The following is a 13,644-nucleotide window of genomic DNA, read 5'->3' as shown; positions in this document are numbered from 1 at the left end:
CCTGTTAAGGTTTGTTCTAGTGTTTATTCCATAGGGTTAAATTTGGCACATTGTCAAAATTATGCTGATATTTCTTGCTATGTGTTAAGACTAGAATTTTCTAAGGTGCATAAGGGAATTAGGAACCCCAAAGCCATTGAAATGAATGGGATTTGGATGTCTGACTCCCTTAAGTGCATTTGAAAACCTAGCGCAGATTAACACAGGGGGCCAAAATTGTGCTTTCTTGTAAAGCAGTCTGAACCTGGAGTAACTTCACTGACTGCAGTGGAATTACTGTGGATTCACACCAGCGCATGACAGAGCAGAAATGGTCCTTTAGCTCTTATCTCCTTCTCTCTCTCTCATTATTATTCCATCAGAATGTTTATTTGCAGAATCACCTTCATGTTTAATGAATTTGCTTGAAGTAAAAACTGTATTGTCAATCTGTAACCATGGAAATGTCCACTATTTTCAATAAAAGCAACACATTATTTCATCAGCCATTAGCTAACATTTCTATTGGATCATTTATTGTATTTTGTTAGAGCATCAGTCACTTGTATATTCCCTTCAAAATCAATGGGACTCTTCTTGCTAGAGTGAGTAAGATAAACAGGCTGGTGCTCCGTGACATTTTACCTTTGTGCCACTATAACAATAGCCTCAAACTACCTTCACTGGCAATATAGGCAGAGCATCTTTTCCTCTGCTTTAATAGAACTATAAACAGTTTACTTAATGTGTTTTTTTTTCCTCCTCCAGAAAAAGCCAGTGAGAAGAAGATATGAGCCGTATGGGATGTATTCTGATGATGATGCTAATAGCGACGCATCGAGTGCTTGCTCCGAGCGCTCATATGGTTCTAGAAATGGAGGCATTCCACACTACCTACGACAAACTGAAGATGTGGCTGAGGTCCTAAACCACTGTGCCAGTTCCAACTGGTCGGAGAGAAAAGAAGGGCTCATAGGCCTTCAGAATTTATTGAAGAGCCAGAGGACGCTGAGGTGATCTTCCTAGCTTTGTAATGGTGGTCATTAGTGTTGTTTTGCTATGGTGCAGTCAGAATTCACTATTTTATCTCATATTGTGTTGACACATATTGTCTTTCATAGGCCTTAGATTGCCTCTGGGAGCAAGCCTCCCAGACCTGGTGGGATAGACTCACACTCGCTCCTCTCAAGCTAGTGCATTAAAGATAGCGATGTGGACATTGCAGAGGGATGGTGGCTCAGGTTAGTGGCCAAAGTCCAAGCCCACCTGACCCTCTGGGCCTGAGCTTGGATGGCTAGCCCAAGCTGTCACCTCCCACAATGTCCATATGGCTATCTTCAACATGCTGACTCTGTCTACCCAGGCTGGGAGACATGCTCCTAGCTGCAGTGTAGCCATTTCCTTTGAGGCCTTGCCTGCACCAGTGTTTTTCAATTGAGCTCCAACCTGGCAGTAGCCATGTTGGAACAGTAGTATTGGCAGGATACAAGCTCCTTTACCAGTGAGCACTTCTCTCAGCCTTGTCCCCATCTACTTGAGCACTCCCACTGCTGCTGTCTGTGGCTGTGCAATGGTGAGAGATTTCCTGCCAAAATGCTAATGTTGATACAACCAGAGTGTGCTACAATTTTCACATGTGACTCAAATATTTCAGGAAGTTTAGCTGCATACCTCATGTATGTGCATTTGATCACAAATTGCTTAGCAGCTTTTCAGTGAAGCAAATGCTAGCCACATAAGTGAAAGGAAGCAAGGTGTTCATGTTAACAATGGGGTCAAGTAGTTCTGTATGTTAGATAAATTTATTTGTGACTGCTTACAGTTGTTAGAGTGGAAATGGTATTTGAGCCTCAGATAGACAACGTAGCTTATAATGGGGTAGAAGAATGTTTGTAAGACTATGAAGAGTGTTTGGACTGACTGAGATTTCGTTTAAGGTGAAAGTATTTGTAAGCAAGTTGTTTGCATGTGGCTTTATTATGGACTTGCTGACTTGAAGAGAACATGTTAACAAATAGTTTCATTTTAAAAAAATCTGCTCTTTGGAATATTATAAACAAGTGTTTTAAATGCATTTAGAAATGGCAGTTGTCTGAGTAACATTTCCACAACCTTAGCTAGGTAGCAGGGTAAATATTTCATTTAAGGGTAAAGTTGCTTATAATTTTTTTTTTTTGGTTTTGTTCTTATTAGCAGTTTAAGCAAAAATGTGTTTGAGAACAGTGTTGTGTTCTGACTGATAATAGAGAGGGTGGAAAAAATACACTTTTACCATTAGAAAAAGATTTCCCAATCATTTATTTGAACACCTATAGCACCTCAGTAGGAGGTGCTAGGAGGTTTACATATGGAGGCGTAGACTTGAGGTTACAGATGCATCTTTTCATAGCCTGGTAAAAACTTTTTAAACTTGGTCATTTCGTAGGGGTTTTAAAATGTGTTTCTCCCATATACACTGTTTTTGGTATACCATAATGCAATGGTTCTCCACCTTTCCAGATTACAGTACCCCTTTCAGGAGTGTGATTTGTCTTGCGTACCCCAAGTCTCACCTCACTTAAAAACTACTTGCTTACAAAATCAGATATAAAAATACCAAAGTATCACAGCACACTATTACTGTGGCGTGAGGCCCCAGGGAATTGCCCAATTTGCCACCCCCTAATGCCGGCCCTGTACTTGCAACACCCCTAAACCTATCCTGTGACTCCGCCTTTCTCCCCCCCCCCCCCCCCCCCCCCCCTGGGTCATAACACTCAGGTTGAGAAACACTGATCTAGATGAGTTGATTACCCCCTGGAAGACCTCTGCCTACTCCCAGGTATATGCATACCCCTGGCTGAGAAACCACTGACATAGTTTTCAAAGTAGCAGCCGTGTTAGTCTGTATCCGCAAAAAGAACAGGAGTACTTGTGGCACCTTAGAGACTAACACATTTGTTTCAGCATAAGCTTTCGTGGGCTACAGCTCACTTCTTCAGATGCATAGAGTGGAACACACAGACAGAAGATATTTATACATACAGAGAACGTGAAAAGGTGGAAGTACGCATACCAATTGTAAGAGGCCAATCAATTGAGATGAGCTATCAGTAGCAGCAGAAAGAAAAAACTTTGAAGTGATAATCGAGATGACCCATAGAAGGTCTGAGGAGAACTTAACATGGGGGAAAAAAAATTCAATTAGTGTAATGACCCAACGATTGGCCTCTTACAGTTGGTATGCGTACTCCACCTTTTCATGTTCTCTATATGTATAAATATCTTCTGTCTGTGTGTTCCACTCTGTGCATCCGAAGAAGTGAGCTGTAGGCCACGAAAGCTTATGCCGAAATAAATTTGATAGTCTCTAAGGTGCCACAAGTACTCCTGTTCTTTTCACGGACATAGTATATTTTTCATGAGGATCTGGTGACAGCCCATTGGCACCACACATAAGTGTGTGAAAAGCTTGGATAAAATTTTGATTTTGATTCCTGTGTGTACATGGCTGTGATCTGTGAGGGCAATGGTGTCAGTGAGAATCCAAAAGAGGAGGCTCTGGGAACACCAAGTGATGGGGATTCCCTGCTTGTGTAGCTCTTGCAGGAAATTATTGTTCCTTGTCCTGGTGGTTTGCAATATATCAAACTGTACTACTTCCACTGTTCCCTTAGGGTAGCAGGATTTTCTTGGCTCTGATCCTGGATATATTATAAACCAGTACCAGGACTTGCATCATCTTCATTTTAAATCTCTGCGTTGCATTTTTAAAATTGTACATTATTTCTAGTTCTGCTGATGTTTATATTTGCTCTTAATTTGCAATTTTATCCTCTCCAGGGCTCTTCTTAGATTGATCAGGTGGTGCCTGCTTGAGTAATTTGGACATATAGTCGTAGGTGCAAGTACCCAAGGTTATTAGAGGATAGAATTTTCAAATTAAACACAGTGTGATTGGTTGCAATGTAGTCTTAATTTATATAACAAGTTTAATACGGGAGGGGATATTTTACTCTTCTGAACTTACTGGTTAAGGGTCCTTTTTCAGTACTCCGTGCTGAATAGGGTTTGATCACGTGTAAGGGTACGATTTAGTCACTGGTATTTTTAGTAAAAGTCATGGACAGGTCCCTGGCAATAAACAAAAAGTCACGGCCAGTGACCTGTCCGTGACTTTTACTAAAAATACCCGCAACTAAATCTTAGGTGCTGGGGAAAGGGGGGCATGCTCCAGCAGATGCTGCTGCTCTGGTGGAGGGGGGCTCCAGTGGTCGCAGCTGCTCTTGGGTGGCGGGGGGACAGCCCGGGGCCCCGCTGCTGCTCCAGGGGTGGGGGCGGCCCATTACCCCATTGCTGCTGCTGCTGCTGCTCCAGGCGGGGGGCCGTCCAGGGGCCAGCGGCACCACTGCTCTTCCGTGACCTCCATGAAAGACTCGCAGCCTTAATCATGCGTTCTCTTCAGTGGGCATTCTGTGTGTGGCAAGTTTGTGGGGTCTAAGATGGTATCAGAGTTTCATTATACTTCCCCACACTAACTGTTTCTTTACAATTTTCTAAAGTCCTTCTTTTATAAACTCATCCTGATTAGATCTACTGGATATAGCCGGGGCCAGCAAGTCCCCCGAGAAAATGTTGTTGAGCTGTTTATTTTAGTTTGGCACCCATATCACCACCTTAGGTCAGTGTGCATTGAAAATAAGGAAGTTCAGAATAGCTGTCCTTTTGTATTCCTTGTCTGAGATAAATTTCATTAGGGAAATAAAAAGGAGTGCATTCAGAGGGAGCTGCAATCCCCATCAGGTCAGGCAAGAGTTATAGAGCAGTCACTTGGAGTTTTTTTCTTGTTTCTCTGGAAACAGTGCAGTCTCAACACTGAATTAAGCTGACAGCTTGCTTTGGCAGTGTTCCAAGGGCTGCTTTCCTCTGCCTCCAACTCTTCCTTCTCAGGAGACTGTCATCTTTGTCTTATGCTCTTTTAAAATCTGCATCAGTTTTTATGCTTAGAATACCATTGTTGGGGTGAAAATATCTCCTATTATTTATAAATAAGCTACCTTTAAAAAGGTCACACTAACTCTAGACTACTAGTGTACCCTTCCCTACTCTTTGAGGTTTGTTTTGGTTTTATCTGCATGATTGGAGGTCTATGGACGAAACCCTTTTTGTGGAGAAAGGAAGTCTATAATCCTGACCCGAACTGGAGTTCTCTCTGCATTCCCTCTAGTTTGAGAGGACAATATAGCGTTGTCAGAAAAACCCAGCATCCAGCTTATTCGTTTGTTTTCATTTGTTCTTTAATCAGGCAAAACTCTCATTGGCTCTGCTGGAAGTTTTGCCTGAGTAAGGAAGACAGGTAAGGACCTGAGGATTTGGGCAATGTTCTTTGCAACATCTGAGATGGAGTTTTAGCACTAAAAATGTTATGTAACTGGCTCTACCAAAGCAGGGACCCTTGGAGAATTCTGCCCACAGAGAACTCCGTCTCCTTTGTTGTTGTTGTTATCTCGGTTCACTGTTTGCTTATGTCCACTGTTACTGGCTTTTAGGAGCCATCCGACAATGCCCCCCATTGACAGTACAATGCATACAAAGGCTCCTGGTGAAGACACACGCAAAAGAGCAAAGTATTGTCACACATAAACAGTGTAAAGTAACAGAGGGGTAGCCGTGTTAGTCTGAATCTGTAAAAAGCAACAGAGGGTCCTGTGGCACCTTTAAGACTAACAGAAGTATTGGAGCATAAGCTTTCGTGGATGTCTTGCATCTGATGAAGTGGGCATTCACCCACGAAAGCTTGTGCTCCAATACTTCTGTTCGACTTAAAGGTGCCACAGGACCCTCTGTTGCTATAAACAGTGTAATTATTGCAGCTATATGCGTACATAAGTTAGGTCAACCAGGTCTAATTTAAAAGACCAGATCTCTGTCTTTTTTTTCAATGACAGTTCTAGTCTACTCTGTTGTGAGTAAAAGATTTAGCTTTAATATAATGTTTTGTTGTGTGTTGTAGCCGAGTCGAATTAAAACGGCTGTGTGAGATCTTTACGCGCATGTTTGCTGACCCTCACAGCAAGGTAATGCATTTTTGGCTTACTCTCTTCCATTACAATGTGTACAGTTATGTTGTCAAGATCTGGGTAATTGTGTGGTTGGGCCTGTGACTCTACTGGACGGAACTGGAACTGATGACACGCATGTTACAGACCCCGCATTAGTTTAAGTGGTAGGGTTCTGAGCGTTAGGGGCTCAATCCTGCAAGTTGCTGGGAGTTGGATGCCCAGCCCCTTTCAAGGCACGTGTCACCTTGCAGAATCCAGACCTTGGAAGAGAAGGATCTGGGCTTTATTTCTGTTCCTGTGGTAAGTGGCCATGAGATGGAGCACAGTGACATCTGTGAAGCCCTAAATAGCCATGGCTTTGGTACAGTAGGAATGGCCGTTTATACATATTAAGCAGCAGCATGGAAACTGCAGGATGACTTTACATTTAAAGCAACGTTAATCATATGAGCACTCCAGCATCTTTGTAACACCATCCTTCCAATCAGTGGGCCAAGATCATCCCTCCATCGACCTACCGATCTCTCCTTCTCTAACGGGGTCTCAAGTACCTTCCACCCCCCTCTCAGACTCTGTGGCACTCTGCCCATGCAAGCAGGGGTAGGAAGGTGTGGGAACAGGGGCGTATATATCATCCCCCTCCAGTTTTTTCTGAAAAAGTTAATACTGCTTGGGAGAGATCTCCCCACTGAGGGATCTGGGATACGTTGTGGCCAGAAGGTTAGACATTTATATACCCGATGAGAACATCCACAGTTACGTTAGCATGGATTAAAAGAAATAATTAGGTTAATAAATGCTAGTGCTTCAGGGCATGTAGTAAACCAACACTAACTGATGGGGGTCAGGCAGAAACTTCCTGTGTGGAGAGGTTATTCCATATGTGCCTACTGCAGACCTTCCTTTGAAGATCTAGTTATAGCCACCATTAGGGACAGGACACTGAACTAGATGGGCCACTGGTCTGATCCTGTCTAGCAGTTACCATGCAAAAGAGATCAACATTTTGGCTCTTAAAATTCTGTCTGATGTGGCATTGCTAGGGTCAGGTGTGACTATTTATGTTTGCAACAACATTTGCAACTTGGGAAAAGTTTTAGACTGTTGTACACTAGACCACATTCTGCTCTCGGTTACAGTGGTGTAAATCTTGGGTAACTTCATTGACTTTATAGACTTCATTGCAATTTGACGTCATTATTTTTATGACACAAATTTAACATCAGGTGAATTACTCCAGATTTCCACCAATGCAACTGAGATCAGAATTTGGCCCGTCACTGCTAACCAGGGGCTCATCCATGCTGAATACATTTAGCATTTCGGGGGGGCTTCTGGGATTGCGCCATAGATATTGCAATGAATTTGGGGAGGGAAAAAGGGATACACATATATACACATCTAAAAAACAAACACACCTAATCCTGCTATCCTTACTCATGTGAGTATACCTGTTGGCTTTAAAGTCCCTACTCACATGAGTAAGGAGACGGGATTTGGCCCAAGATGTATAATATTTAAAAAACTATGATTTAAAAAAAAAAAAGATGTTGTAAAAGTTTTTATAAGCCATCTATGAATCCACTGAAAAATTGCACCCAGAGCAGTCAGCATTGATTCACTATGTGTACTAACGAGTGGTTTGTTTTTTGCATGGCCTGCTTTGCGGTGGAACTCACAACAGAGAGTAAGTGTATTCGTTCCTTCTTCCTTAATCTGTTTAGTGTGACATTTTAATACGGCACATCCTGGATGTTTAATGTCAGTGATTTCTAGTGCTAACATGTTCACTGAGAATATCCATTCATAAAACGGTCTATAAAAAAATCATTTTAAAACACAGATTCTTTGTAGACTTTCTCTTGTGATCATTTCTGATTAAAAACGTAATCTCCCCTTTTTGGAAATTTGCATTTATTTGCAGGTTTTCAGCATGTTTCTAGAAACCCTGGTAGATTTCATCATCATCCATAAGGACGACTTGCAAGATTGGCTGTTCGTTCTTCTGACACAGTTACTTAAGAAAATGGGAGCAGACTTGCTAGGATCTGTGCAGGCAAAAGTTCAGAAAGCTCTGGATGTAACAAGGTACGGTATGCAAAAGTTCTAGGGATGCTTTAATCCATCACCTGTGATGCACCTCCTAGGCCTGTTTTGTTTTATGGTTGGACGGTTTCAGAAACACTGCATCCCACCCTTGTTTCAAGAGATGGACCAGATTTACCCTGTGTCAATTTGGACTAACCTCCCAGTGAAGTTAGTTTGGATGTTCACCAATGTAACAAAGCAGATTCCAGTCCCCAAAATCAGGTTAAAATAATGGACCAGATTTTCCTCGGAAATGCACTCATTTTATATTACTTAACTCCATTGAAATCAATGATTTACATTCATGCAAATGAGAGCAGAATCTTTTCTCATATATTTAAAAAACAGGGGCAGAAATCATCTTTTTGTTCTGTGTTTGTACAGCTCCTAGCACAATGGGGTCCTGGTCCACAACTAGGGCTCCTAGGTGCTACAGTAATACAAATAATAATAATAATAACAGCAAATATACTTACCTTGCTCTTAGCCCTTTAGACTATTAAAAGTGAAAGAACATTGAAATCTAATGTGCTTTGTTTCTTTGTGTTCATATTTAATGTTTGATTGCACTTTTTATTTCTCCCAGCTTGGATGATGAACACTAGTCATTTGTTCAGAAAATGAATAGTGCTTTAATACTAACTGCTGAGCATCTTAAACTTGTTCATGAACATCCAGCAAATCGGTTGCAAAGTGAGGATAAGAACTCCGAAGTTCCTGCCTCCTAGCATGCATATTCAATCCACTATAGCATTCTAGCCAAGGATGTCACATGTACCACATTTTCACACTCTGGTAGAGGTGGCACCATGAAATGTTAATTTGTATAGGGCTTTTAAAATCCACTTGAAGAGAAGGAGATGAGAGAGGGAAAGAAAAGAGGAATCAAACACTGAAGCTAACTCAGGAAAAGATAAACCATGATCTGCTGTAGATTAGAAAATGAAAGAGCAACATAAAGTAGGGAAAGGAAGAACAGGGGTAACAAAAGCAGGAAGGATGCACATAATACAGGCTGAGTAGTTGTCTGTGAATATATTGATTTGACAGATTTCACCAGTGTTAATGAATAATTCATTCAACACTTTTACATTTGTGGTATTCAACCCATTTGGTAGCTGGTCAAACACAGGTGAAGTTTACAGAATGTTTTAATATTTAAAGGCTATTTTTGTGATTCTTTAGTAATTTTTTCTGTAAGTTTAAATGTATTAAAATGAGTTTGTTCTAATAATAATGGAAATCTTTTTTCCCCTCTCTGAACAGGGATTCCTTTCCGTTTGATCAGCAGTTTAACATTTTGATGAGATTTATTGTAGATCAGACCCAAACGCCAAACCTCAAGGTAAGCAATGAAAACCTTTGCATTACAACATAAACATGGTCCATTTAAATCTCAGGATGTGTTTTAAAACACTTGATCATACTTGAGTATCTAATATTCAAAGGAAAAATAACTACTTGAAAGCACATGTATAATATGACACTTATAAATAACAATACTTTTGATGTATTTTGCAATATTTTGTATGTACGAATACCTTTTGGTAAAATTTTCAAAAATGCCTAAATTCCATTTTCAAAACTGACTTAGGCTAAATGCAGAAGGGCCAGATTCTATAAGGTATTTAGGCACCTAAAAATTTATCATAGAATATCAGGGTTGGAAGGGACTTCAGGAGGTCATCTAGTCCAACCCCCTGCTCAAAGAAGGACCAATCTCCAGACAGATTTTTGCCCCAAATCCCTAAATGGCCCCCTCAAGGATTGAGCTCATAACCCTGGGGTTAGCAGGCCAATGCTCAAACCACTGAGCTATCCCATGCAGATAGGCACCTACTTAAAGTTGCCAACCTTCCTGGATTGGCCGGGAGTCTCCCAGAATTGGAATCGATCTCCCAATGGCTACTGAAACCAATCCGGGAGATTTTAATAGGCCGCTAAAAGTGCGGTCAGCACAGAGGGGTTAAGACAGGTTCCCTACCTGCCCTGGCTCTGCGCGGCTCCCAAAAGTGACTGGCACATCTCTCTGGCTCCTTGGCACGGGGGCAGCCAAAGGGTGTCTGCGTGCTGCCCCCGCCCTGAGCGCCAACTCCACAGCTCCCATTGGCCAGGAACCATGGCCAATGGGAGCTGCGGGGGGCAGTGCCTGAAGGCAGGGGCAGTGCACAGAGCCGCCTGGCTGCTCCTGAGCCTAGAAGCTGGACATGCCAGTTGCCTCTGAGAGCCACCTCTCCTGCACCCCAACCCCCTGTCCCAGCCTGATGAAAGTGAGTGTGTGTGGGGGAGGGGGGAGGGCAGAGCGAGCAGTGGAGGAAGGCGGGGGGATGTAGTGAACAGGAGGTGGGACCTCGGAGAAGTGGGGGGGGGGGGCAGGGGCATGGCCTCAGGGAGGGGAGGGGCAAAGGCAAGGCAAGGGTATTTGGGTTTGTGCAATTAGACAGTTGGCAACCCTACACCTAGTGGGGGTTTTAAATTCCCATTGAAATCAAGCTGTTTTTGAAAATCTCACTAGGAAATCAATGGTGCTTCGGCTTCCTAAATGCCTAAGTCATTTTGGAAGATGGGATGTATTATCCTTTGTCACTTAAATGCTTTAAAAAATTTATCCAGGGATACAATCAACCTATTAAGGTTCCAAAACAGAAGGAAGGTGGCAGGTTCTAGGAGCTTTCATAGGAATGTAGGTTTCCTGTCTTCCTGGCAGATGGTTCTTGTTAATTCCAACCATGATATAAATGGGTCTCTTTGGGACAGAAGTAATATGGTCTGGAGGAGAAACATTAGACTGAGATTTGTTTTGTTATCTGAGATACCACATTCCATCAAAGGAATATGTTTGGGCTATATAGGGTGTGTGTAGAGAGTTCTATGCAAGGTGGCTACTTCAAAGGTGAATGAACTTCAGAAACTCCAGGAATCATGTATTCTTTGTTTTCCAGATGCATGCAGTAGTGCAAAAGGTGTCTTATGAAAGGGAGGGAGAACACTGTTGCCATCAGTAGGAATTCAGAGGCTAGTGGAAACCCAACTGTGGGCATTTAAAAAAATCTTAATTAAGGCAGGAGTCCAAAGTTTTTACCCAGATGGACAATGCTACAATATACATGAGACTGCTAGGCTGCAGCCTCTCAAGCAGTCAGTATAGGTAGAAGGTTCCTTTTGTTTCTGAAATATGATACGCAAATACGTTTTATGGAATAGGTGAAGAAATAACTTTTACTTTTTACCAGCTCATATCCTTTTGTAAAAATGCTATCTAATTAGTGAGAAAATTATAACTTTCCTATTGGTGTCTTGCACAATCCTATGCAATTTAATTGTATTCTATTTACAGAATTCTATAGATCCTCTATTAAATTCTATAGGTTTTTAGAGTAATTTCTGTAAAACCCTATAGTTTAGTCCCTATTAAATTCTACAGGAGTTTTCCATAAAACTATGTATATCTTTCTAATAGATTTTCAGAAGGGTACTCTGTCTTCATTGGTCATTTACGTGCAGGATGGAGGTCTAGACCCATCCAATGAGCTGTAAGAGTGCCCAAGTCGTATTTCTTTTTCATTATGGCTCATTATAGAGCAGAGATGAGCTTGCAAGTTTTATGTTTGGCACAAGATAGTTCTGAGCGATGTCCACCTTCCATCATCTCTCCAACAAAAGATGACAATATACTTTTACATTTCTTAGGTAAAAGTTGCAATCCTGAAGTACATTGAGTCCCTGGCAAGACAGATGGACCCAACAGACTTTGTGAACTCCAGTGAGACCAGACTTGCTGTATCTAGAATCATAACTTGGACAACAGAACCAAAGAGCTCAGATGTAAGAAAGGTAGGTTAGAATGATTAAGTTATTGCAAGTGGGACTGTTACCCTGCCTAATGGCAATTAAATTAAGTCTGAAAACAACGAAAAATTGCATGGTTAGGCGATTTGTAAGGGTTTTTGTTTGTTTGTTTGTTTGTTTTCCTTCCCCTGTATCTATTTTGTAATGTTAAGTAAAACATTTTCAAAGTGTTATATTAGCTTTGTTTCTGCAGTGTAACCGTTGAGATCAAACAAAACCTTTGACAATTTGGGTTTATTCAATACATAAGTTTAAAAGAAACAAAAAGAAGTTCAGTCCATCTGTGCAACTCATTGCCATGTGAAGGCCAAAAGTTACTGGGTTCAAAAAAGAATTAGATAACTTCATGGAAGATAGGTCCATCAATGGCTATTAGCCAAGCTGGTCAGGGATGCAATCCCATGCTCTGGGTAGCCCTACACCTCCAGCTGCTGGAAGCTGGGACTGGACTGCAGGGGATGGATCACTCAAAATTACCCTGTTCTGTTAATTCCCACTGTCAGAGACAGGACATTAGGCTAGATGGACCATTGGTCTGACTCAGTATGGCTGTTCTAAGGTGTTTCTGAAATATCTTTGTCTGTATTTTCCTCCAGTCGATTGTCATGCAGGTGAACGATTAAATTACTCACCAATACAATGCAAAGAGAAAGTAGACTGACCAAGTGTGTATTTTGGTAAGCAGTTGGTGAGACATGGGAAGTAATTTTTTTTTTTTTATTTTTTTTGGTCATTTAGCTAAAGATCCAGTGCTCTGTACACTATGTGCTCCAAATGAAATCAGATATAATCTCTGAGATATGGTATTTAAAAATATCACTAAGGTACTGAGTACCTTCGACTCCTATTGAAGTTGGTTGGTATGTCGTGTCTAGAAAAAGCTGTCAAGTTTAGGTCAGGCTTAGCTAACATGAGCTAAATTGATGCTTTTCCTAATGTAGATGCATGATACCAGACAAGCTAAAATTGAGCTAACAGTGTCACCCTGAATCTGCACTAGGAAAAAAGGTCAAGTTTAGGTTGGGTTTAGCTAATGTGTTGGCAAAACACATCCGAAACTCAAGACACTTTTCCTAGTTAAGACAAACCCAATGGAAGTTTGAGGGTGTTCAGCAGTCAGGGTGACCAGACGTCCCGATTTTATAGGGACAGTCCCAATTTTTGGGTCTTTTTCTTATATAGGTTCCTATTACCCCCCCACCCTGTCCCGATTTTTCACACTTATTGTCTGGTCACCCTATCAGCAGTTCATCACACTGGACCCTTAATGTAAGATGTAGGTTCCTAGAAAGACACAGATGAACAAAAAGATACCAGAAATTTCACCTAAGTATTAAAATGTGCAGAGCCTTTAACTGTTGAAATATTTCATTTGTTGTATTAATGCCAAAATAATATTTTAGCATTTTATAACTCCAGTAAAAAGGGAGTATTTGCTTGTAAATGAGTGTTTATTACTTATGGCGTATGCCTTAATATGCTCCTGAAAATCTTCCTTGAGTACCAAAGCTACTGCAAATGCACCAGAGCTCACGAATGTCAGTCAGGAATCTCCAAAGAAAGTTTTCACCTCCATGTTATACACATTCTAGCACAAGCCAGCGAGATCTAGAGAAACTTTTTTTGTGCACTCTTTAAAAGCACTCCCTCAGGGATTATTCACAGTAGTGCAAGTTGACACTTTGCT

General features: G+C 41.4%; 1 protein-coding gene across 31 annotated transcripts in view; it reads left to right on the top strand.

Annotated features, from left to right (window-relative positions):
- Positions 1–13,644, top strand: part of CLASP1 (cytoplasmic linker associated protein 1) — a 263,544-nt gene that overhangs the window by 192,353 nt on the left and 57,547 nt on the right. For 30 of the 31 annotated variants that reach the window (XM_034785912.1, XM_034785914.1, XM_034785910.1 and 27 more), the window contains 6 exons: positions 748–992; positions 5,972–6,035; positions 7,705–7,707; positions 7,945–8,108; positions 9,375–9,453; positions 11,799–11,942. In XM_034785912.1, coding sequence (XP_034641803.1) covers positions 748–992; positions 5,972–6,035; positions 7,705–7,707; positions 7,945–8,108; positions 9,375–9,453; positions 11,799–11,942 — 699 coding nt within the window. The remainder of the gene's footprint in view (positions 1–747; positions 993–5,971; positions 6,036–7,704; positions 7,708–7,944; positions 8,109–9,374; positions 9,454–11,798; positions 11,943–13,644) is intronic. The other variant, XM_034785919.1, reaches the window with a different exon arrangement.

Source organism: Trachemys scripta, chromosome 11, assembly GCF_013100865.1.
Source record: "Trachemys scripta elegans isolate TJP31775 chromosome 11, CAS_Tse_1.0, whole genome shotgun sequence".
NCBI lineage: Eukaryota > Metazoa > Chordata > Testudines > Emydidae > Trachemys > Trachemys scripta.
The sequence above is the reverse complement of the archived record's forward strand: the minus strand, read 5'-3'. Positions and strand labels throughout refer to the sequence as shown.